Source organism: Colossoma macropomum, unplaced genomic scaffold, assembly GCF_904425465.1.
Source record: "Colossoma macropomum unplaced genomic scaffold, Colossoma_macropomum, whole genome shotgun sequence".
Lineage (NCBI taxonomy): Eukaryota > Metazoa > Chordata > Actinopteri > Characiformes > Serrasalmidae > Colossoma > Colossoma macropomum.
In genome coordinates this window covers 22,865,985-22,892,778 of record NW_023494784.1, presented here as the reverse complement: position 1 = coordinate 22,892,778, position 26,794 = coordinate 22,865,985, and the positions used below count along the sequence as shown (strand labels likewise).

Genomic DNA, 26,794 nt, shown 5'->3' with positions numbered 1-26,794 from the left:
TTAACAAAAGAGCCTGTGTTCCTGCCGTAGTCATACTCACTTTGTTACATGTTTCATGACTTTGGTTTGGTTTTTAGCATGTTTTTACTACCACTCATTGAGCAAGGCTTAACCAGCTTTGGGTGCAGTCTGTGATGGGACTGCCTGTAGGCTTTCATCTTCAGAGCTTTGTAGTGTAACACTGTGTCGCAGGAGAGAACAAAGCAGGTTGCTCTAATGACTCTCTGACGTGTGTGTGTGTGAGTGCATCTGTACTCTACGACAGGTGAGCCGCGTTTTGCACTCGTCTGTGTCCGAGCTGCTCTGGCTTTCCTTACAATTCCTTACAAAAAAGCCTTTTGTCTAAATTGCATGTTTAATTGGTATCTTTCCTAAAATGGTCAGTCAAATACTTCGAAACTGAGCTGAAACATGCAGGCTGATCAAACCCCGTTCAAGCCATCTGTTTACGTTAGCCTACAGATGCAGCAAATCTCCTTTTTAGCCGTGCAGTAAACAATCTAAATACACATGGTCCTCTTCAGCTCTGACCTACTTTCTATTCTGTATTTAGTGTATATGCTTTACTAGAACCACATGTTAAATAATATAATATTAAGTAATATTGTAATATTATGTACAGACTTGTGCGGTGATAGCACCCCCTGCTAGAGAACACCAGCTGTTTCCAAAGGCACATCCACATGCTTTACAAATTAAAAGCAAGGTGTTTCAGTGGCATTTTTTTTTTTGTAATTCTGCTAACCACCGGGGCACTTAGCTCTGTACAGAAAATACTGCAAATTTTATTCAATACATCACACACAGCAGAAACAGTGAGGGGAGTACTGTAGCCTTTTAAAGTTACTATTATACATAAAAAGAAACCGAAACAGAAAAAGTGAAGCAAGCTAAAGTTACGTAGCACAACAACATTTATTATTGGTTTCATTCACTCAAGCTAAACTTAATGTGAAGTAAAATAAGTAGCAGAAGAGCCATGCGGTAAAGCTAGCATCACAGTGCATAAGCAGAGAGAACAGACAGCTTCTAACAAATATCTCTCTCTCTCTCTCTCTCTCTCTCTCTCTCTCTCTTTCGCTCTCTTTCGCTCTCTCGCTTGCGCTTTTGCTTGCGCTTTCTCCTGTGCTCATGCCCATAATAGAAACTCTGGTCTGATCTGGATGTGAAAAATGAATGGGATTTTTTTTTTTTTTGTTGTTGTTGTTTTCACACCCTGTGGTTAACAAAGTGGTTCCAAACTCAACACGTTTAGTCCCACTTACATTTTTCCACTGAATGTCACTGGATCCTCAGAGTTAATGAAGTCATTAAGGAGCCAAAATATGAATTTTGCTACATGTGAATTAACACTTCTGTGCACTGAATTGACCCTGTGAGACAGGTAATACCCAACAAACCAGCAAGCTTTGTCCAGTGTGGTTGTCAAATTGCTTTAGTAGTAGGAAGGTGCATTAGGAGAAGCTATATATTAGTGCTGAAGTTCAATAATAGACATACATTCATGCCAAGTCATTTCAGTGTGCAGGAGTGTTAACTGGCTATTAGCATGGATGTATGTTCATATTTTGGCTCCTTAATGATCTCATATTTCAGAGGATCCAGTGACGTTTAGTGGAAAATTGTATGCAGGATTAAACGTATTGCAACCTTTTTGTACCAAAGCAGTTTTTGAAAATCATGTTAATTTTTGCCATAGAAAAATCCAACTTAAACCCAGAGTTTCTAAAATGGGCATGAGGCCCACTATAGAACACGACTTCAGAGATCTGTTACTATGAATTGCCTCAGTTGTTGCTTTTCTGTGTCTACCACTGAAGAGTGTACAAATTGTGTGTCAGCTGAAAAATTCTCATAGCTCCACTGAGTGTGTAAAGGTGGGAGTCTGCGACAGTGTAACAGACTCTGATGGGTAGACATGGGGGAAGAGGGGATATCCTACTTCCTGTGCATCTGAAAGTCTGTCAGCGTGACTCTCCCACTCTGCTAATTGATAAATTAATAAACAGAGCATGAAACATTTAGTAAAGAGAGGACTTACTGTTATTGGTCCAGTGGGCTAAGAGGCACAACGATGTAACCTAAAAATAGAGCCTATAAATTTTGTTTCCTCATTGACATCCATTCATAAGCAGCAAAGAAAGTATGTTTAAGTAATGCATGTCTCATACACTGCTCAAAAAAATAAAGGGAACACTTAAACAACACAATATAACTCCAAGTAAATCAAACTTCTGTGAAATCAAACTGTCCACTTAGGAAGCAACACTGATTGACAATCAATTTCACATGCTGTTGTGCAAATGGAATAGACAACAGGTGGAAATCATTGGCGATTAGCAAGACACACTCAATAAAGGAGTGGTTCTGCAGGTGGGGACCATAGACCACTTCTCAGTACCTATGCTTTCTGGCTGATGTTTTGGTCACTTTTGAATGTTGGTGGTGCTTTCACACTCGTGGTAGCATGAGACGGACTCTACAACTCACACAAGTGGCTCAGGTAGTGCAGCTCATCCAGGATGGCACATCAATGTGAGCTGTGGCAAGAAGGTTTGCTGTGTCTGTCAGCGTAGTGTCCAGAGCCTGGAGGCGCTACCAGGAGACAGGCCAGTACACCAGGAGACGTGGAGGAGGCCGTAGGAGGGCAGCAACCCAGCAGCAGGACCGCTACCTCCGCCTTTGTGCAAGGAGGAACAGGAGGAGCACTGCCAGAGCCCTGCAAAATGATCTCCAGCAGGCCACAAATGTGCATGTGTCTGCACAAACGGTTAGAAACCGACTCCATGAGGATGGTATGAGGGCCCGACGTCCACCGATGGGGGTTGTGCTCACAGCCCAACACCGTGCAGGACGCTTGGCATTTGCCGGAGAACACCAGGATTGGCAAATTCGCCACTGGCACCCTGTGCTCTTCACAGATGAAAGCAGGTTCACACTGAGCACATGTGACAGACGTGACAGAGTCTGGAGACGTCATGGAGAGCGATCTGCTGCCTGCAACATCCTTTAGCATGACCGGTTTGGCAGTGGGTCAGTAATGGTGTGGGGTGGCATTTCTTTGGAGGGCCGCACAGCCCTCCATGTGCTCGCCAGAGGTAGCCTGACTGCCATTAGGTACCGAGATGAGATCCTCAGACCCCTTGTGAGACCATATGCTGGTGTGGTTGGCCCTGGGTTCCTCCTAATGCAGGACAATGCTAGACCTCATGTGGCTGGAGTGTGTCAGCAGTTCCTGCAAGATGAAGGCATTGAAGCTATGGACTGGCCCGCCCGTTCCCCAGGCCTGAATCCGATTGAGCACATCTGGGACATCATGTCTCGCTCCATCCACCAACGTCACGTTGCACCACAGACTGTCCAGGAGTTGGCGGATGCTTTAGTCCAGGTCTGAGAGGAGATCCCTCAGGAGACCATCCGCCACCTCATCAGGAGCATGCCCAGGCGTTGTATGGAGGCCACACACAATACTGAGCCTCATTTTGACTTGCTTTAAGGACATTACATCAAAGTTGGATCAGCCTGTAGTGTGTTTTTCCACTTTAATTTTGTGTGTGACTCCAAATCCAGGCCTCCATTGGTTAATAAATTTGATTTCCATTGATGATTTTTGTGTGATTTTGTTGTCAGCACATTCAACTTTGTACAGAACAAAGTATTCAATGAGAATATTTCATTCATTCAGATCTAGGATGTGTTATTTGAGTGTTCCCTTTATTTTTTTGAGCAGTGTATTTGAAAAGATAAAAGATCATTTCACATGTTAAGCTAGTATTTGCTTCATGTAATTTGAGACAGTGAGTTCAAAATGAGTAGCCAATGACTGGTTTTCCCCCAAAATGTTCTTGGAATGAGGACTTGACTCTGATTTGAACGTCTGGAGCTGACTGGGCTACAGTAGACCAGAGACTGAGATTGAGTGGCAGAGATGGATAACAAGATTACAGAAATGTGCAGCAGTTTATCTGCTAATCTTTTTACAGATGCTGCAGGCTGTCCAGATATCGGATGCATGTGCCTCAAGAACACTCGCTCTGAGATAATTATCATTTAAAGGCTGGCTGCCCTTCATGACAGATTGTCATTGTGAAGGAGTTCAGAAGAAGAGAGAAGAAGTGAAGTGTCTGTTCTGGACGGAAAAATGGCAGACACCCCTGCATGCATGATTGACCTCACAGAGTAGAAATTGGCTCTTTATAAGGTTGCTGTGTTAAACTGTGGGCTTGTTATAAAGAGCAGCTTAATAACCACAAACCACAGGCATTCATGATAGGGATGCAAATTTTGGCAAACACTTGACCGATAACCGACTGTCACCAGTCAGCGACTAAGAGTTAACCAGCAAGCCTAAAATTAAGACTGTTACCCATCAAAATGTCAGTTATGAAATCTGATTTGCTGAGCTGCATTTAAAGACATTTTCAAATATTTGATATGCATACACTTATGAGTGCATACATCAGCAGAGTATTAATGCACCAGGATATTAAAAAATATTCCTTGTATGGACCATGGAATGTAGTGCTGATAGGTGGGGCCCGGCATCAGGGTATATGAAGTACATGGCCCAAAGCCGTATTAAACACACACAAAACATTATTAAACATCTATATCAGAACCTGGGATTGTATTACAGAAACATCTAAACTGTGAAATCTTATCTGTTTAGTTACTGTGACCATTTCAGTTCGGATTGAATTTAGGACAGCAGCTAATACAGAATGATAGTTCTTAAGTTCATAATCTTATCCTACTCCAGGTTCTAAGTTTTCTAAATTATTTTCTGACTTTGACAACCTCAGTGGTGTCTTAATTTCTGTTTTAACCATCCGGTTATATTGTTTTTGGGCAATGACATGCAGCACAGCTCAGTACTACAGGGAGATTCACTCGAAAGAGGCCCCGAATATTCTATTGTAACTCCCGGATAAAGGAAGAAACAACGTGAGCCAAAAAAACAGTACGTACCTTAACGTATGTGTAATCGGAAGTGATTTCCGTTTGTCTGCCAGACACATGAAGGGGTACGGGGGTATGCACCCGGAAGTTGCAAACGGAGGTTAAACGTCGCGACGGCTGTCCGGCGCCTACCTCATCGCTCAGACGCAGGGGCATCCTGGCTTGTTCGAAGCTCCATATACTGAGGAGCACATTGCACATTGTTTCCTTCAGATTGCTTCATGCTAGCGAGGGTTATTACAGAATATTTGGGGCCTCTTTCGAGTGAATCTCCCTGTAGCATAATTATGTTACATTTATTTATAGCCTACTGCTGACACTGGGATTTACAGATTTCCATTGTCCCACCTTACTATCTTCTTTTGTTAATGTTGATTAAAACTCGATACAGAGTTGAACATATGGCTGTTTCTTAGGAGGTATAATGTAGCATGGCTTGTAGGCCAGGTAGGGGGTTGTAAAATGGAAACTGAAACTGGGGAGCGGCAACGCTCTGATAAACAGTATGGGAAACCCTCAATGTTCTTAATCATCAGTTTGTTTTTTAGTTTTGTTTTGACCTTTTTACATTGGTAACAGTAGCTGTAACTTACCTTTTTAGTATTATTTTGGTTGTGTTTTTTAGCTGTGTGCGTATGGTCGGTTGCTAGGTAACAGACATAACAGTTGATTATCAACTTCGATCGAATAGATGAAGATTTCATAAGTTAAGATAAGATGCTGTAAGACAAGATTTTAAGTTAGGATAAAATTTGTTTTTGTAATACATATTTCTGAAAAATCTTATCCTGACCTATCAGATCTTAAGACAAAAAGAAGTTTCTGTGATACAGCCCCTGGTATTGTTTAAACCGAGCGGCCACCACTGCTGAAAAAAGTCCTAGGGAACACTGTATGACCAAAAATAAAAAAAGTTAGAAAATGACTGGACATATAATGTCGGGCTGCTGAAAGATCCATGTTCTGAATGTCTTAAGTTGTTTAACACTCTACTTTTTTATATTAGCCCAAGTTAAAACGAACATAAACGACTGGGGCTGGCTTTGCCTCAGTGTACCTCAGTAGTTCTCAAAAGCCATTGCTGTCCATTACGTTTTTCTCTGTAATTTTTCCACACCATGTGTGGTTTCATCGCACTGCTGTGCATCACACTGTCTCTCAGAAAACATGGATGAAAAAGTTATTTTTTTCTTTTTTTTTGTAGGCCTGTTTGGCAAAACTACCTGCCTATAGCGACCTAAATGTATAAAATGCAGAAAAGTTCCTTAATCTTAAAGATTTATTGAAATTAAAACAAATGAATGATATTTTTAACCATAGCATTCGTTCAGCATTGTTAATCAGTTAGTCATTTGCATCCTTAATTCATGTGATGTACATGCGTACACACACATCTGCTCAGATCATCTTGTATTTACATAGGTCACATTTTGTATGCATGTTGTAGAAAGAATTGAAACACCTTTGCTCTCTTGGAGTTTCTGTTGGAAAGACCTCTAGGGAAATGGCAGCAGGTGCTGTTGTAAACAGTCTCATTCTCTTTCGCATCATTTACCACTCAACAAATACTTTGCCTTAGGCCCTCAGCAATGTCCTCCATCTACACTGTGTGTAGCGTATGTGTGATGGTGAAATGCTTGGTGCTGTAATTACAGTATCTGTGCAGATGTAGGTTCCCTTGTAAGGTCACATTTTATCACAGGCCTCGTATTTTGATGTGTGTGTGTGGCTGATGCTGTCAGAGTGCATTATGAACAACGATATATTATTGTCAGAGATGTGTAATTGGTTACACCCTGTATGACCGTTTTTTTTTTGTTTTTTTTTTTGTTTTTTTCCTTCTTCTTTTCTTTTGTGCGCAATTTTTATTAGGGGTGCCACTGTAGCATTGACAGACAGCCTGTTTCAGCCACCAAGAGGTACAGCAGTCTCATATTGTTGCTGGTTGCTGTAGTAGGATTAGAGGTGATGAGAAATGGAGAAAGCCACGACTGAAAAAAAAAAAATCCTGATTTCCACTCTACAGTCTGCAACATACAAAATCTCTGATATTTTGTGGTGCACTTTGGCGTGCAAATGGGACAGGCAAGATAAAACTAACTAACCTGTAGTTTTATGCTGCAGAAGGTACCTCCTCTGTCTCACAAGGCAGGATATAAACTTCCTGGAGAACAGATTATGTATTTCATTTACTAAGCAAAAAGAAGTTAACACATCTTCTACAGGGAGCGAACTTGAATATGTCAAAATATATTAAAAATTAAAGAAAATATAAAATGTGCTGTAACTTTGGCACAGGCCACATTTTTTGCTTGTTTTTTTTCCCGATATGTCAGTGTCAGAAAATAAACAGCAATTGTTCATTAAAATGTGTAGACGTGGAGGGAGTACTATGGCAAAAAGATTATATTGCCATACTTCAGGGATTTTTAGGATGTGTATCTCAATAACTTGCTTTCTGAGGTTTAAGTTGAAATGGGAGACAAGAACCAGCAGTGCGGTTGTACAAGAGGTGTATTGAATTGACTGCTGCTCGCTCGCTCTCTCTCTCTCTCTCTCTCTCTCTCTCTCTCTCTCTCTCTCTCTCTCTCTCTCTCTCTCTCTCTCTCTAGAAAAGTTGGTAGCGTATCAGCGTGAGTTCCATGCTCTGCGGGAGCGGTTGCGTGTGGCAGAACATCGCACCCTGCAGCGCTCCTCTGAGCTGAACAACATCCTTGAACAGTTCCGCCGCGCTATTGCAGAGACCAACGGCAGCAAGGATGCTCTCACCAACTTCTCAGGTTATTACACATCGTTTGTATAGATGCATTCACTTTACGTTTATGTTTAGTTATTTTGCCTGATGCTTTTGTCCGGAGTGAGTTTAAAAAAATACAAAGAAATTCATAGCTTAAGAGAAACGATTCTCATTCTCACTTAATCAAGTATAGTGTAGCATACTGCAACAAAATCATTCTAAAGTGCAGCAGTACAATGAGACCTACATTCTAGCCTCATTTACATGTAGCCATGTAGTCATGACTGCTAAATATATAAGTAAGATGTTAAAGTGCACATACATAGTTAATTACATTGCTGTGAATGATTCATAGACCAGAGATAGCATGAAGAAGTGACCAATGTGAAAATTCAGATGTGAGAGGGAAAAGCTCATTACACATTAAGTGAAAATGAAAACTAGGGATGCACCTATATGAGAACTGTGTGCTGATGCTGATATGTTTCTTACATAAATATTTGCCCATGACTGTACCTTTATTAAAATTATAAAATGTGGAAATTGAGAATAAATTCACCTGGGTTAAGATTACAGAGAAACATTTGTGTGGTTACAAATGCAGTAAAATGAATGAAATGCAGACATTGTAACATAGTAGCCCAGCATTACTTCAATGTTCTGCACTTCTGGAGTACAGTGGAATGAATATATATATATATATATATATATATATATATATATATATATATATATATATATATATATAATCATCAGTTATTGATTTGAAATATATTTCATATCTAAACATCTGTCTGATGCGGATATGATTCAGACATCATTGTGCATCCCTAATAAAAACTGTTATTGGTGTAATACTCACTAGTCAAACTTAAATGGCCTCTTTGATTACCTATTCACAGCAAATTCTGCAGTTAAATCTTGTTTAAAGTTGAACTTTGTTGTTTTTGCTGTATACGAAAATGAGAATTAAGCTGTAGTTATATGTTATGCACAGTTCAAGGAATTTTAGAACCTTTTGAGTCCAGACCCTCACTGTATATTAGCATGAAGACTAGCTGAGTTGGGCGTTGTTGTGCGTCAATCTGTAATAATCTATCTCTGTTAGTGGTTTCAGCATCCTGGGTATAATGTAGAAGTACAGTACTTGACACAAAACAAAAAAAACTGTTTTTGTGCTTTGTTCTCTAAGTTTGTCCTAAGTCCTGCACGTCCCTTCCCGTAGGACATTTAGACTAAACACAAACAAGAGAACTGCTGTAGCGTTTTAAGGTGAAATAACAGGAACTTTGAATAAAAAGCCGACTCCAGCTTTGTCCAATTTCTGGAGTCATTCGTCTCATATGTGTGTCCCAAACACTCTGATCATGAGACTCTGCTGGAATTTAGAAAATATTACTCATTCACACTTTGGTACCAGCTGGTTCATGGCTTGTTGTGCAAACTTCATCACCCCAACACCGTAGCTTTGTCTGATGCAGTCAGACTAAGTCATTCATGTTAGGCTAAGGTTTAAAACCCAAAAGACCAGCTATTCCTTTATGTCTGCTGCCTTGAAAACAAAGTAGATTACTTCAGATGCGACACACTAGACAGCGGGTGGTGATCGAGTACTGCGTTTATTTTGATTTGAAACATAACTGAAACATCCATGACTAGCTGCTCAGCTAAACATGCTAACATTAGCTTGATTTGCTCTGCTTGTACATCACATTGTGTGTGTTTATCTGTGGCCTACCAGTATGATGGTTATATGACACAACTCATCCCTGAGGAAGAATTTCAACCGGTATACTGCGTAGTAGTAGTAGTAGTAGTAGTAGTGAGGATTACGCATTTTGTTTCGTTTGGTGTTATGGACTACTTATATTTGAGTTCTGTGTTTTTCCTCAGATGAAACACAGAAGCTGTTGAAGGAGCTGGCTCACAGGAAGCCTCTCCAAGTGCCAAACATCTACCACCACTTACCGCACCTGCTTAACAATGAGGGCAGCCTGCACCCTGCAGTCCAGGTGGGCCAGGGACGCACTGGAGGTGAGCAGCACACTTCCACTATATACATGCCCCACGTTTGTCTTCGTGTCACATTATAGGGCTCTTTGCTCCGTCTATACAAGATGGATGTATGATTTGTGCAGAGGTCACCCCTTTTGCAAGATTTCAGCAAAGTTTAGTAATGTTAGAGAAGTAATAAAATTTCAAGCCAACAGATGGATCATTTTTCCCCTCGTTTGTTTGCACATCAGAATTTGGAGGAAGCGTTCATTTAGTAGGTTATTATTCAGCAGCTGCTGACTCTGTTACACTAATGACAGCAGACTTGCTGTGAGAACAACATTTGCCCACTCATTTGAGCAACTTTCAGCAAGTGGAGTTTTGTCTTATTAGCACAATTTATTGGGGTAGCAGATCTCAGGGTTACTTGGGCTTTGAAATTGCTTTTTTAATGATTGTTCTGAACCAAAAATATGCTTACATTATGCTTTGTGATAGGAGCTTGTGTAGCCTTTTGAAATTAAGTGCAAGTCATTCATGAAGAAATGTTTTGTCATGATAAATAAAATTAACATTGACTTATTAACATGTACATGTTACTTGTTACTACTTAATAGAGATGCACTGAAATTTCAGCCATTTAGAAATAGGTCTACCATAGCAGCAAACATGTTGCAAGACAGTGGCAAGGAAAACCTCCCTAAGAGGAAGAGGAAGAAACCTTGAGAGGAACCAAGACTCAAAAGCAAACAGCATTAGTATAAAATATTGAGCCATTTTGCGGTTTCTAAGAGGGACTTTAGACAAACTATATAATCTCTGTTCATTCTAAATGTTAACATGGGGTACAAGAACTTCTCCACTATAGGTTTGATTCCACTTGAAATTGCAACATCCCTCTCGATATACAAAACATAGCTAGACAGAACCAGAAGGGAATTTTCCTGCTAGCATGCTAATGGCATCTTTTGCCACAGTTTTGAAATGGCAAAAAATTCACGAACAACACTACCAAGTCTTACTCTTCTAAATAATAGAATTAATTAGATGAACTGTTGTTAAAAATGTTTGATTTTGTGGTACATACTGTATGTTACATATAATGGAGCCTTAATGTGTGCTGTGCACCTTTGACCATCTATACAGCTACCATGTCTTATTCCGCATTCATGTGAGCGAAATCGTTAGTTTCCATGGAATCCATGGTCTGTAAGCTCAGTGGTCCGTTTCCAGGCCTGGGCGATACCTACATTGAAACAATAATTTCTAATTGCAAAATTGTGATTATCAATTATATACACGTTCCCAACAAATACATGCGGTCTGCTGTGACTTTGATGACTTTTTATTCTGTTTAGTTCATATGCTATTTTTTAACATTGCCTGTTTTAATTTTAAAAATCTCTAATAAATACACATATTGAATAATACAATATTGAGTAACCAAACCTCTTTTGAAAACTACTTCACTTAGAATAGACGTCACTGCGAACACGTGCATTTACAAGCTTCTTCTGGTGCAGATTTATGGTGACTTGCATGCTAAAACCGCTCACTGCTGGAGGAACTTCAGACTGCAAGCAATTTCCAAAACCATGTTCACATGGTTTCCATATTAAGAAACAAGGCTTTCCATTTTCCATCATTACAGCAGTGTTTTCATACATTTAACTAATGACTGTGACACAGCTGTAAAAATACTGCAGATTTTTTTCAGTAAATGACATGTAGTAGACAGATTTACTCTACCATACAGACTCCATTTAAACTTAGTGTTTTAACAGAAAAAGTGAAATAAAACATTGTGTTCATTTTATTTAATATTGTTTATTACCTGTTTTAAAAAAAACCTGTTCCCTGGCTGTAGTCAGGGATCAGAAGAACTTTCTCTCCAGGTCTAGAGCTAGCTGCTCTAGGGTAAAACCCGGTCACTTTAGCTCTGTAGTTTTAGTGCAGCGAGTCACGCTAAAGCCAGCTGAAGATCCAAAGCACAATGGCAGTTAGCTTTACTTACACAGAATGCTGCAGATTTGTAGTTGGACAGTGATTTTATTTTAAAAAGGACTTGAAAACTCACATGAAAGAGCTGGTGTGCAGCAGGGTGAGTGAATCCAGACATGTCGCTTCTGAGCTAGAGAATCATAAAGTCAATGCAGTCTGTCAGAAAAGAGGCTATTGCATACATTGAAAGTTTGGATACTGTAGACTTCCCACCACATACTGAAAAGGCTATCTGTTCCTGCTGCGTATAGTAATAATTTTAGCAAGTTTAAATGATGTAAACTCATTATTTGTTTTCAGCTCTTTTCAGTTTTGGTTTTCCATTGTGTCCTGAATTTTGATTTCAGCTGAGAATTTTTATTTTGGTGCATCACTACAGTGCATATGACTTTCAAGTGTACAATCTTTTTTTTTTTTTGTTTGTCCCCCCTCTTGACGTTTGTTTGTTCGTTTGAACAGCATGTTGTATACTCAGGATTCAAGATCCCTTAGTGCCACACAACAAGAACGACTTACTGAAGTCTTAGCAAAACCTTCATGATTCAGATCCGCCAAATACCCCTGTAAACGTCACTAATCTCTGCTGGTATTATATGCTTTGACTCTACTCTCTACTAATGAGTTGTGCAACTACATTACTTAATTTTTTTCTCCAGCGTTCCTGCCAGTCACTGCCTCTCATGGCACTAAACGTTCCTCAAGACGTTCTTCTTTTCCTCCCTGCCTATTTTTCTACTTCAGATGTTTCCCAGTAGCATAGGCCTTAAGGACCTATTGTCTCCAGAGGACACCCTCAGCAGCTATGTCAGGATTTCATAAGAGGATTAGGCCCCTTGTGAGTACAGTGATGTTAACCATAAGGACCTTTCTTGGGTCAGCAACTTGAAGGTTGGGAGGCCCAGCAAGTGAATTTTTCTGTGTGTGTGTGTCTGCGTGTCCTTTAGTCTCCCTTTCTGCAGTAACACCCTTCCTATTTTTGTGTATTGAATGATGAAAGCAGCACAAGGGAATTGTCTGAGGAGAAATGGAGATAAGAACGGGAGACCTGATGCTCTTCCACTGCGTCTCTGTGTGTATCCATTACCTGTCGGTAAAGGCTCTTTTTGTCTAGGCTGCTTTTAGCATCACTGATTCAGTGATAAAGCTTGGTGACATCCTAAGCCTGGAGCTGCCTTGCTCTTTTGTATAAGGTTAATTTAATCTGTGGTCTGTCTTACTGTACAGTCCTGTACTGGTCTGTATTGTAAAATGTTGTACTTGCACTGTAAGTAACCCTGTCATTCCTTATGTCTCATCAGTGCTACATTTAGAGACTTTGGAAGAGACCCCCTTTAGCACATTAAAATCTGCTTCCAGAACAGTTGCAATACTTGCATCAACACAGTTGGTGCAGTAAAATGTATTGGTATTTGGTATTGAAGCTTTTTGTCTGCTACTGTTTTATCACTATATAAAGAAACATGATGCTTTGCAAACATTCACATTCAGATGCTTCTCAACTTTCACATTCAGACCTGAAGACAGTTCAGATCAACAGTTCGGACTTATTGATTGATTTTCATCAAAATACCGTAAACTGTTTGTGTATGAAAAATATATTCATTTTTCTACAAATCTATGATTTTTTGGGCTTCATGTCCTTCACATAAAAAAGTAAATGTTGTAACAGCATTGTGTTATAAACAAAGAAGAGAATGGCCACTCTTTTGGATTAAATGGTTAATGGCAACGTAATGACTTCAACGATGATTTGACTACGTTAAACCTGGCATCAGAGTTTGAATTAAAGTAGAATTCCACCAATTTTTCAAATAATTTTTTAAATCATTAAAATGTAAACAAACAAAAATCGTATCACATTGGCTCAAAAAAAACAAAACAACCAAAACAAAACAACAACAAAAGAATCTAGATCCAGTCCTCCAGTGTTCAAATTGTTAATATCAAAAGCATGTCCAAATTGGCAAGCATTCAGTGCATTAAAAATCGCTTCCACTGCTTTCATCTGTCAAACTCGACTTGGTGTGAAAAGTCCTCGCGATGACTAAACATTAAATTAAAATTTAAGATTGAAAGATACCGTGGCTGAAGGCGTTTCGCTGTGTGGCAGTGAGCTTAGACTGCTCTGCTGACTGTGTAAACCAGGACTGGAGTTTCAGATCAGGGATTAGATCTCAAAACACTCATGCATACAAAAAGGAAAGGAAGAAAATAACAATTTCAAGGCTTTTATTGATAATTATGAATAAACTGATAACTGATCCCAGTTGTAAATAAAATAGTTTTGAATATGCTGCTGGATGTCTGAGACATTGTTTTATGATCAAAAGAGAGGGTTTTGGCTTTAAATGCTTTTTTAAAAAGCCATTCATGACTGAGAGATACTTGCAGGGCATAGCCTGGTACATGAAGAAAACTTTTTTTTTGTCAGATTTATCGCTGTTTTACTATTATCAACATTATGTATAAAAACTCGAAAGACACTTGTAGGTTGACTGCTGGTTTTGGCAAAAAAATTAATGGGTTTATATTATCCTTGGTTCCTATCACCTCCATTGAAAAATTCATCAGACCACTCTGAATGAGTTAAACAGTTGAACTAAGAGTATGGATTATGCAGCGAATTTTAAAAATAAGTGGAATTTCTCCTTTAACAGCAGTAATGTCATGAACATCCTGTGTCTGTGCAAAGGCATTTTCTGGTAATGTTTTTAATGTTTTTAGAGATTGTCTTGCAGGAGCCCACCCGTGCACTCTGCTCCACTTCCCTTAAGACACAATTCCCCTTCAGGCCAAGTAAACATCTTTGCCCCTTTACTCTCACACTCCCGATGGATTCTCCTCATGGACTGTTCTGTGCTGTCTTCTCTCTTTCTCACAGTGACAGTGTATGGTCCCCACTCCTTCTGAAGTCTGTAGTAGATCATGGCTGAGAAGGAGCTATTTTTAGGTGCGTAAATTGGGACATCTTCGCTTGTCCAGGCCCCAGAGACTCAATCCCCCACGTTCACCCCCATTCCCCCAGACACAGAGAGAGGAAACGACAGAGCCTGATTAAGAGAGACTGAGTGAAGGAAAACTAAATGAAATGAAAAGAAACGAAACCTGTAGGAAGCGATTTTACACACAAGTTTATGGCTATAACAGCATCAATAGTCAACTTCTGCCTCTGCACTGTTTATTTTGTAGGGAAGTGCCATGAATTAGAAATGCTTCTTCTCAGTAAGGAAAACATTTATTGTCTCCAGATTTGCAGATTTGCGACCGTTTAAGCTCAAAGCCACCTTTAGTTATACCATAAACATGCCTGTATCTCAACACCTTTTCTACTCTTGGGAAACAAAATAAAATGGATTGTTAAAGATCCACAGAGGCACTGAGCATTTTCTGTCTGAATGCCTGAAGGCCAGGCATTTAGGAGGAGAGGGATGTAGGACATGTTTGTGTGGTGTGTGTGTGTGTGTGTGTGTGTGTGTGTGTGTGTGTGTCTGTCTCTCTCTCTCTCTCTCTCTCTCTCTCTCTCTCTCTCTCGCATATGAATTTTTCTCCTCTTTGTATCTTTCATGGCCTACCCCCCGACTCTCTTGCTCTTTCTGATCCTTTCATCCTCGACCTACTTTACTTTCTTGCTGCCTGGTGTTCCTCTGCAGTGCGAGATGATACAAAATGGGAGCATATTTGATTTCCATGTTTTGTGTTGATGAAGTATGACAGTGTTTTTCACTAAAATACACACACGCTCAGCTGCACCCTCATGAAAATGGTAGCTCGCATGTATTGCAGAACATACTGCCATCTCTCCCTCAGCTCAGCTTAAAGGGCTTTTTATGCGGGTGTCTGTATCTCTGTGAGTGGCAGTGCTTTATGTCTCAGATCATCCTTTTTGTCTAACCTTGTGTCATGAGAACAAGAAGCTCATCACAAGCTTGTGTATACACTTTTCAAAATAACAAAGGGTTCTTTGGAGTGATGCCATAGAAAAACTACTGAGTTCCTTGAGGATGCATTCGATGGCTGATTCTTTTTAAAAATAATTTTTGTAAATGAGATTTGTTAGTTTAAAGAACCTTTTTAAAAGTTCAAACTTACTGAAATGTTTCTATACTAATTAAAGGTATTTTCTCTTGCGTCATACACCCAAGCCAAGAACCATTTAGAAACCATTATTTTTAAAAGCAGGGCTTCCCAAGGTTGCCCTGAAGAGCAAAGTTGGCTCATAAGAGCATTCGATTAGGCCTGCTGGAAAGTTACACAAATCCCACCCCCCTCAACCAATAACACTTTATTTAAACCTTGCTATATATCACTTACATAACCATTCCGTAAACATGTCATGGCATCATATGCTGTAACTGTCTGTCAAGACAGTTCATATGCAGTAACGTAAGTGTCATGTTACCATTACTGGCGATTGTCATGACAGATGCCATAAAATGTCATGGCAGTTTATGTCTTGATGCTTTTTGCTGTGTAGTCTGTTTAGCCATCATAACATCAGACATTTTTACATCATGTCTATTACCAGTAATAGGAACATGGCACTGTTAAATTACTGGGCATAATCTGTCATGATAGCATACGACATTTTCCATCACATGTTTATGGCATGGTTATATCAGTGTTAAGGTGTGTGTGTGTGTGTGTGTGTGGGCTTCCCTGTTTAAGAAGGAGAGCAAATCAAATGGCAGATGGAAAAGAGCAGAAAAGGTGAAGTCAGGCAAAAACTCATGCAGAGAAATCTTAATGTACATTGTATGAAAGATGATCCCCATCTGAGTGTGTGCATGTGGTTTGTGTTACTCAGTAGCTGTTGTTTTTCATATGGCCACACAACTTGGTATCTCATGTCCCATCGCCTCATTGTTTCTGTGTGTAGGTGTGTGTGATCCTTCGGCTGGGTCACAATTTGCTCTCTTTGCAAGGTTATGATAGAAATCTAGCACTTTATTTTGACTGCCCCGTGTATGCATGTAAGCTTATCCCAGTACACTACACATTCTGTCCATTTTACATCTCCCTTCTCCATCTTCAGAATAGTCCTGTCCAATAGCTCTGTGTAATGCATTAGCCTCGGGGGCTCTTCTCCCTGTTCCCTGAAAGCCTGCTTGGTATTTAGCACTTTTATTAATCTGGGCAGGAGAGAGGTAATGCCATTAAGCCCTCAGAAAACTTCCAAAGATTCTGGAGCGGTCCAGGACCTGTTGCACGTTTTCCATTTTACAAATTTGAGTGACTGGAATGTTCATAGGCTAATAGAAATGATTAGTTTTACTTTATGCAGTGAACATACTTTATGCAGTGAAAAATGAATGCTTAATTTTTTTTCTTTATCCTGTTTAGTTTCCATGGTGATGGGGATTCCTACAGTGAAGCGGAAAGTGAAGTCGTACCTGTCAGAGACGTTGCATTCGCTCATTGATAAACTATCACCTGAAGAGAAGCTTGACTGTGTGATCATAGTCTTCATAGGGGAGGTGAGTGTGTTGTCAGCTTGAGAGGAAAAACAGGATGAAAGGTGTGGGGGGGGGGGACATAATGTCTATACGAGTGTTTCTCAGATTTTTTCGTTTGTGCTGGGAAAGTGTGTTGCAGGGTAGGGTTGTTAGCAGTATTGACCATATTTATCGTTATCGTCATAAATTATGTCACAGTATGATTTTCTGAGCATATAATGCGTATAGTCTGTTCTTAAACGCTTCCCGACTGCATATGTGGTTTCAAAGAGAGTACAATTAGTTCTGTTTAATTAGATGTAGTCCAGCACAATGTGTGAAATTTTAAATACAATTCAGTGGATTCAGAGTTTTGATAGTATTTTTTGCCATATTGGCCTGCTTTAGAGCTGGGTGGTATTGAAAAAAGTTCATTTAATATTTAAGTTTACAATAAAAGAAAGGTGATGAACCCATGTTTCTTGAGTACTGATATTCTGTTGAAAGATTGTCTTACAGACCTAACATAGCTTGTTTTGTTCTGTTCTGCTTCTCTTAAAATTACTCCAAAGCTTACACAATATTGAAAACAGTAACCACATAGAAACCAGGGTCTGTATTCATAAAGCTTCTCAGAGTACAAGTGCTGATTTGTACATTATTGATAGGAACAGATCCTGGATCAGCACACCTACTCTGAGAAACATTTACTTTGTGTGTATTTTGACCTGTTCTTTCAAAACATTCTGAAGAACTCAGGAAGTAAAACATGATTGTTGTTGGCTGACACCAATATTGGTTACACCGGTATGGCCCATATATCACAGTGCTAGGAAACTATAAAAGGATACCTGAAAATATGTTTGGTCTTTAGTATATTATTAAACCAATCAGAGTTAACCACAGTTCCTTTCAAGCTCACATGGATGTGTTTTTGGATGGTTAAACTGGGTCAGGGGGTAGCTGTTTGTCTGCTGCTTGCTCAGAGGGGGTCTTTTCAGTCTGAGCTCTGGAGGAGACTGGGTCTCTGCTCCATTATGTGCCTGTCAAAAAGCTGTGGGGCAAAATGAAGGGAAAGACAAGGAGGCATAAGAAGAGGGACGCTTTTATAACTGCTCTACTTTATTGACAGCAAATGCTAATATCTGCGTTTTGTTCATGTGATTTTTCGAAAACAGTTAGATTTCCACACTAATATCTGTAGCGTTTTAACTGCTTAAAAATCACAGTTTATATAATGTAATGACATTAAAAAGGTCTCTTGGCTTGTATTCCATCACAGATCATTAGCATAGTTTTCTAGGCAGAACAGTTGGCATTTACAAATTTGTTGCTTCACCAAATATTTTGAGTGTGTGTGTGAGAGAGTGTATCTGTCGATCTTTGTTTGTCTATCCGTATAGTAACACTAGTGTGTTCATTTGTGAGTATTCTAACCAGATATGCTTTGTTCTTTCCCACAGATGGATTTAGATTATGTGCACGGTGTGGTCTCAAGCCTTGAGAAAGAGTGAGTTACTGCCATCTTCTTGCATAACCAGACTGTTTAAGCATATGGTTTCAAACAAGTATTATTACAGCAATAGACCTTTTGTAAAACATGTTAAGACAATTGTAAGATACATGTTAAAGTATTTGAAAATATGTTGCCTGTCTAAGATTTGCTAAGACAGTGTTTTGTGGACAGATGAGACATCTGTAATGTTTGTAGAAAACAAGCTGCTGCACATTAGCACCTCATTTAAACTGTGAAGCATGGTGGAGGGAGTATAATAGGTATCTAATTAGCTGGATGGGTTACAATTGTTGATGTCCCACTACCTTTTTAAAAGCAATAAAATGGGTGCTGCTGTTCTTTTTATTTCTGTAAAAAGTGAGAAGATCTGTACTTTAACTTGATTGAATATTTAAAATTAGCGTTTAAATAATCACAAAAACACACAAATTCTGTATCCACGTCTGGTGTGGTGATCTTGGGCTGTTCCCCCTCACTGATATTGAACCTGTGATTCATTTCTTTCTTTATTTCCAAGCAATTTAATGTTGAAAGACTTATTAACTGCTAATAAAGTATCTGATTTGACAGCCTAAGATGGGAAAATAATATTTTCTGGAGTTCAAGCACTTATTTTGATTAACACTTTGTCAAAAATCATCAAAGAAAATGTTTAAAGCCTTTCAAGGCATAAAATGAACTCTATTCATAGAACGTGCCACCAATGAATTACACCTTGTTCCAGGCATTCCTACAGCAGTTCGCTCAGTGTCAGGCTGCTGTCTAAAACTCAAAATAAACTGGGTCAGAAGCACGGTAGTGAACCAAGACACAAGTAAATCAACAACAGGGTAGTTCAAACTGAAGAAATTACATGTTCACAATGCCAAACTCTGGTTCATGTCTCTAATCCCCTGAAACGCTCTTGAATGATCTAAAGCTCTAAAGATGAGATTATCTAAAGCAGGCCATTCAAGGCATGAACTGAGAAGGTTTTGTACAGAGGAATAGGCAAAATACTTCCTGGCTGGTGTAAAGGACTGATTAACTGCTGCAAAAATCTGTTTAAGGTTCTTGCCAATAAAGAACTTCCACTAGCTGCCACATATAACGGTTCTCATACTTAACTCACTGATTTTGGTTGTTTATAGGCAGTGGTTTAAAGTAGATAGATACATATGTCACTTCCGTTTATTATTTTAGCAGCCATTCGTGTAGAATTCAAGACAATTCAAAAGTGTTCACAAACATTTTCTCCCACCTGTGTCATAGCTTAATTTTAAGCTTTTATGATTTTCTTTCTCCATCAGATTTTCCACAGAGCTGAATTCAGGGCTGTTGGAGGTCATCTCTCCTCCTGCCAGTTACTATCCAGACCTCAACAACCTGAAGGAGACTTTTGGAGACTCCAAAGAGAGAGTGAAGTGAGTATGAAGTCTTTCACCACACAAAGCCTGAGAGATTACTTCTTACCTCTATATATTATGCTGCTCAGGTTTTGTTTGCTGATATTCTTGCTTTCCAAAAAAAGCATTTTTTTCTACATTTGAGTGCAGCAGTTGCACTTTACGTTTTGTGAAAATTATGATGTGTAATGAATAACTATATGTAATATATATATAGTATATAATTTTTTTATTATTATTATTTTTAATAACTATATATATGTTTTTGGACAGCGACGATATGAAGAAGGTCTGTCGATTACATTACCCTGTTCATGGATTAGCATGAAGACAGTTATGAACAGAATGTGATTGACAGACCTGTTTTTATTATCCCTTTTTTTGCCTTATTGCATACTGTCTTTTTCCAGGAAAGTATTCTGGAATCTTTTTTGGGAAGGCTGTGCATGCTTTGTTAATGTTCTGTTAGGTCCTTTTTAAGTTTTATTTGGTTGGCTTTGTTAAAAAAAAAAAATCAGATTACTGAGTTAATCTGTACGTTACTAGAGTACTAATTTATAGACAGCTCTAGTATGAAGGAAAAAAAGCAGAGAGTGAGAGACAGTCAGTTATTCTGTATTCATCAGATGTTCTCAAAGTGAGACCAAGGTCAATCTGCTGCTCACCCTGTTTTTTTTCCCCCCTCTTCTTCTCTGTTTTCCTTTTTCTTTATCCATGATGACTGTCTTTAAAAGCCTCTTTCACATCCACTTCCTTTTTCAAATGTGTTTCATCTACTGCTCTCTGTATTCAGGCTGTACATCTCTGTGCAACCACTTTTCACTAGAGGTCATTAGCGCTCCTGCTGTATGTCTGTCCGTCTATCCATATCTCTCTCTCTCTCTCTCTCTCTCTCTCTCTCTCTCTCTCTCTCTCTCTCTCTCTCTCTCTCTCTCTCCCCACTCTCCCCACTCTCTCTCTCTCCCTCCCCACCCTCTCCGTCTCTCCCCCTCTTCATTTTCCATTCTCACTATTGATTTATCTCTTTATTTCGAAGCTCTCTATTATCAAAATTTAAATGCTTGCTTCTTTTTTTACATGCCCCTTTTATATTGCATACATGTTGTAGTTGTGGGCTTACTACATATTTATGTAGAGTGTCAGTAAGGTCTGAACAAGATATGGGATAATGAGCAAGCAGTGTTGTTTGCAGCTTAGTGTATGTATGTATGTATGTGTCAAATGGAGAGTATAATAGACTCAGCACATCAAGGTTTGCTTAAAGCTTTGTTTAGAGATGACAGCAAGTGATTACTATGGATTGTGTGTTTGAGAGAGAAAGAGGAAAGAATTGTTTTTACTTTCTCAAAATTCATGGGTATGTCAGACAGTCTTGTATGCCATTTTAAACATGATAGATTGTAGAAGAAAATGTAGATAACAAAGTGACTTTTTTGTGTCCTACAGTGATGAACTGAGGCTTTGCAAACCTGCCAATTTTAGCTATTGCCTATTTTATCCATACCGTTGTCTTGAGTTTTGAACTGCCAGCATTTAAGCTTTAAGATCTCTTGGCCAAAATAGCAGGTCTAGACCTCTGTTTATGATCAATATTGCAGTCACCATATTGGGCAGAAAGAAATGTGTGTGTGTGTGGGTGTGTGTGTGTGTGTGTGTGTATGTATATATGTATATATGTATATATGTATATATCAATTTCTTTATCAGCGCATCCCTAGTAGTAATGAATTAGTGTTTCTGTTTCTGTAACAGTTATCCTGTACTTTTACAGATGGCGGACCAAGCAGAACTTGGACTATTCTTTCCTCATGATGTATGCAGTTGGCAAAGGAGTTTATTATGTCCAGGTAAGGACAGAATACAAAGTTTAAAATGCACTAGCCAGGCTTTCTGTACACGTGCAAGAATATTTTAAGCAGCTTCCCAAGTAGTCATTAACACTTTAAGTTTAGCCTACATAGAATTCCAGTCGGAAGCATATTTGGGTGTTTTGGTCTGTGTGCCTGTATGGAGACAGACTGTGTGATAGTGTTGCATTCTCAGAGGAATCTCTTGCATCACTATGCTGGTTCTTGTCCAGCCCTGAAACTGACGTGAAGAACAAACAATCTCCACGATCATGTCATGTCTTAACCCCATACCCTTCTCATTCTCATCCCTTCACTCCACTGGAAATGCCACCCAACCATCCCTGCCATTTCAGCTTTCTCCCTGTGAATTAATATTTTTGTTTTAATTCACCTATGCATTTTTTTCTTTTGATTTTTCTTCTCATTTGTGTCATTTAGTATGTTTAGCTTGTCCATTTCTGTCTTCTCCTTCCATGCTATGCTCTCTTAGGAGAGGGTGAAGGTATCACTTTCCTCTTTTGTCCTTAAACCAGGTCATGTTAGTCACCAACATAATAAGCACTAGGTTTGTGTGTGTGTGTGTGTGTGTGTGTGGATGAGAGAGAAAAAGAGAGAGAGCGAGATAGAGGGGTGTTAGGAGATTTATATACCCATGTTTGTGTGTGTCTGTGTGTATGGGAGAGAGACAGCTTTTAACTGAATTGCAGAATTACCCTGCATGCCTCACTTGCTTGTTTATCTCATAGTTGGAGGATGATATTGTTGCGAAGCCCAACTACTTCGCTACTATGAAGAACTTTGCCCTGCAGCTGGCCTCTGAAGACTGGATGATCCTGGAGTTCTCCCAACTAGGCTTCATTGGTATGATCTTAGTGTCAAAAGTGGGTTTTGTTGCTCAATGTGGCCAATAACGGCTTACTTTGACAGCAATGGGCCATTTGACCAACATAAAAAACGACCGACAACAACCATGATGTGTAGGGGCAGGCAAGCTGCCAGTTTTGGTTGAGTTGTCACGTACGCAGCAGTGATTGGTCTAACTCATGACTGTGTTGTGATTGGCATCATGAATGCCAAAACACAAAAAAAGGAGACCAGCCCTTTAGCAAACATGCAAGGATATCTCATTTATTTGCAACTAAATGCTTCAAACAAAATATTAAATAATGTTTTAAGATGCAGTGCCATGATTTTATAAAATCCAGTGCCTGCTTCTTGCTCAGAAAGGCTCATTGCGATTATGCTGTGCAGAGCAAGAAACTGCTTGTTCTTGGTGACTAGCTAGCATTTAGCTTGATAAATAAAAGTTTGTTACCCAGCTCACTGATAAAAATCGCTGTATGAAAGTGTACACACAGCAGTGCGGATTAAGACAACTATTTCAGTTTGTTCCAAGTTTGATGTTTTGATACTTTTTGTTTAGCTGAGCCAAACCAGTCAGTGTAGTGTGTATAATTAGAGCTCTGTTAAGTAGAGCTGTGATTATTTTCCAGCATGTGCACTTTTTATAGGTTGAGTACACAGCATATGTGTTTGGTTGCTTGTAATTGGTCTGACTCATCTATAGGCATGTTACATATTAGGTTGAATTTCACTCCTCATGAAACTAAGTAAAAATAATCATACGAAATAAACAATACATAAAATGATTCAAATGTTCCTCAAAAATGTTCCTCAAAAATGTTTACTATTTATCTGATAGAAATAAGATAGAGTATTGTTTTATTATAAGAATAGTGCATTCTTCCAAAAATATGGGACAAAATTATTGGCACCCCTAATATTTTTTTGAATGAAAAATATATATATTTTTTTTCATTGCTCCTGCTCTCCAGGATCTATGCTGTCTGTGACCATTTGCTGTTTTTCCTGGAGTATAAATGTGAGGTTGCACACAAGTAAAATCTTTTAGTCATCTATCTACATGGGTAAAACTAAAGAGCTGTCAACCCAAACGAAAGAGAAGGTTGTGGACCTGCACACATTTTGGTAATGGTTTTAAAAAATGAATAGTCAGTTGAAATTACCAATAAGCACAATCAGGGCAATAATAAAGATCGAAAAGCCTGGAACATAAAAAAATTGCCAGGAAGAGGACACATGAGCATACTGCCCCCACATACAGTGAGGCAAAGAGGAACCCAAGATCATAGTTTCATAACTGCACAGTTTAGGTGAATCTTGGAGTTTTCAAATTTTAAAATCCACTGTCAGACACCACTACCATGGCCAGAAGCTTTTTGGATGAGTTCCACAAAGAATGGTCAGAGTGGTCAGATGTCATGTTGGTGAAGAAAAGGGACTGCATACATTCAAAAGAACCTGATACCCACTGTCAAATATAGTGGCGTATGACTGTGTTGGGGCCTTTTTTTAAAAAAATAAGAAAGAGTAAAAATAAAAAAAAATATGCATATGTGGTTTTCCATGGATTGAGTTTAGCTCATTTTCATGAAGGGTACTAATAATTCTGGAGTTGACTGTATGTGCATCGTAATGCCCCTATGGCACATGTGTGTTGGCTGTGCACATAGCACAAACTTTTTAACACTTGATGTTAGCAAGTTACGTATTCAGGCATTGTTAATTTTGCTGTATCAAAAGATGTATCATATCGTGTGCAGTAAATATCATACGGTCAGTGTACCTCTGTGAGACTCGTATGACCCTTACATGGGTGTTAAATCTTTGCTTGGCTGAAAAGCTTTAAAATTCTTATGGCCTTTTTGCTTGAGCTTGTATGTTTGATTGTTGTCTTGTGAAATGCACACAGGTTGTGATTACTACTTCTCTCTCTCTCTCTCTCTCTCTCTCTCTCTCTCTCTCTCTCTCTCTCTCTCTCTCTCAGGTAAGATGTTTCAGGCTCCTGATCTGAATCTTATAGTGGAGTTCATATTTATGTTCTACAAGGAGAAGCCTATAGACTGGTTGTTGGACCACATTCTCTGGGTGAAAGTTTGCAATCCAGAGAAAGATGCTGTAAGTCATCACTGTTTTGTGTGCACATGAATCCTGTCTTTTCTGATCGCTGTATGTTTTTTTTCTCCCCTCAAATCCTCTTGAGAGCTTTTCTGTGCTGTTGAGTGTTCTGAGCTGCTGAGGGCAGCTCAGCAGAGGCTTTTCACACCTCTGCGAATGGCAGACTGAGAGACTGCTCTGACCTTTACCTTCCTATTATCCTTCCACTCAGAGACAAGCCCTCCAACTATCCTGTCCCCTCCCACCCCACTCCATCCCTCTCTCCAATGTGGGCTCTTCCATCCTCTCTCGTTTAGTTTATGGCTGATTGGTATGCTGAACAATGCTTTGATGTATAAAGCCCTGTGTTCAAGGCTTGCTCATCACAGATACAGCATATAAAGATCATGGACAGGTGCTTCACAGGCCCTCTCCAGTAGTGCTGAGTGCTACGATTCAAAACCAAGGTCAATACACCCTGGCCACCCATCAATAAACATAAAATGTTTTGTCAGGTATAACTGTCACCTCACTGACCTTGGCTCTCCATTCTTCATCATTACTGTTTTTCCTGCTCGTCTTCATGCGGGTCATTTGATTGTTTACTGTAGATCAGGCTACTTGTGTAGTGGAGTAACAGTGCTGTCACTCGTGAGCAGAAACAGGCTGCAGGCTTTTTTTCACATATTTAATATAAATTCATTTTGAAATTGAGTTTGACTATTTACTACATAATTGTAAAATATAGGGCTTTGCTGGTTACTACTTTTGTAGTATTAGTCAGTTATTGCATCTTATGTTTAGGCTGAAACACAGCAGTTGTACTTGCAGTGAAACTCTGTCTCTTGAGTTAATTAAGCGTCTCTCTTTTCCTCTGTAGAAACACTGTGAGAGACAGAAGTCCAGTCTACGTATCCGCTTCAGACCCTCTTTATTTCAGCATGTGGGCCTGCATTCCTCCCTGGCAGGGAAAATTCAGAAACTCACGGTAAACTGTCTCTCTCTTACGCACACACACACACACGCGCGCGCACACAAACGTATGGCTAGGCTGGAGTCAAAATGGGACTGCAGAAACTTGCCAACTCAGATTTGTTTACAATGGTGGTAATGGATACCAGCACAAATATATTGATTCTATTTAATATAAAAATCAACAAGTGAATCTACATGTCATGTGAGTTTTTAAATGAAATGTTGATAGTGGTAAAATAGTGGCAAATCTGAAAAGTTTACTTTGAGTGCTTTTTGCCTTACAACACCCTGCATGTACTTCTCAAACTGGAATGTGTTAAAAAAAATTATAAGTTTTAGGCCAGGAGTTTATCTGAAATTTATCAGACAACAATGTATCAGGCATCAGACAACGTATTCATAACTATTTCATGTAATAGTTTTATGTCAAAAACTGTTTAAACACAGTCTAAACACAAAGGTGTTCATACTTGCTCTCAAAATTATTGTACAGTGTCTCATGAGATTGTTATAGATGACCATATTACTGATGCAGATAGAATGCTTGAGAGCACAGATTTGGAATGGCCCCAAAGCTGGTATCAGTATCAGTGCATGTCTGTTTTTTTAAATCAGTTTAACACCATCTTAAAATTGAATTACCTCAGAGAACATGAACTCACTTCCTCTTTCCAAATGATTTCCTGTTACACTTAAATTGTTCAAAATCCCCAGGGTTTCCTTTGTCTCTTCCTGTCAGACAAATTATAGCTTAGGCCTGAGTCACAGCCTTTAGCTCTGACTTTTCCCTTATATAATGTGCTATTTGTACAGATGAACAGGTAGGCTTTGCGCTGATTGGAATATCTCTGTTGCTATGTCTCAGGATAAGGACTTCCTGAAGCCGCTGCTGCATAAAATCCATGTGAACCCACCGGCAGAGGTGTCCACTTCCCTTAAGGTCTACCAAGGCCATACACTGGAGAAAGCTTACATGGGAGAAGATT

At 39.2% G+C, this 26,794-nt stretch overlaps 1 protein-coding gene across 1 annotated transcript in view; it reads left to right on the top strand.

The window, feature by feature from the left end:
- The window catches only part of mgat4a (alpha-1,3-mannosyl-glycoprotein 4-beta-N-acetylglucosaminyltransferase A), a 44,623-nt gene that overhangs the window by 11,384 nt on the left and 6,445 nt on the right, over positions 1-26,794 (top strand). The window contains exons 3-12 of the mRNA XM_036598698.1: positions 7,572-7,739; positions 9,590-9,730; positions 17,033-17,166; positions 18,588-18,634; positions 19,930-20,043; positions 21,797-21,872; positions 22,622-22,736; positions 24,724-24,854; positions 25,714-25,821; positions 26,674-26,794. The exon at positions 26,674-26,794 is cut by the window's right edge and continues 73 nt beyond it. Of these exons, the coding sequence (XP_036454591.1) occupies positions 7,572-7,739; positions 9,590-9,730; positions 17,033-17,166; positions 18,588-18,634; positions 19,930-20,043; positions 21,797-21,872; positions 22,622-22,736; positions 24,724-24,854; positions 25,714-25,821; positions 26,674-26,794 (1,155 nt within the window). The remainder of the gene's footprint in view (positions 1-7,571; positions 7,740-9,589; positions 9,731-17,032; positions 17,167-18,587; positions 18,635-19,929; positions 20,044-21,796; positions 21,873-22,621; positions 22,737-24,723; positions 24,855-25,713; positions 25,822-26,673) is intronic.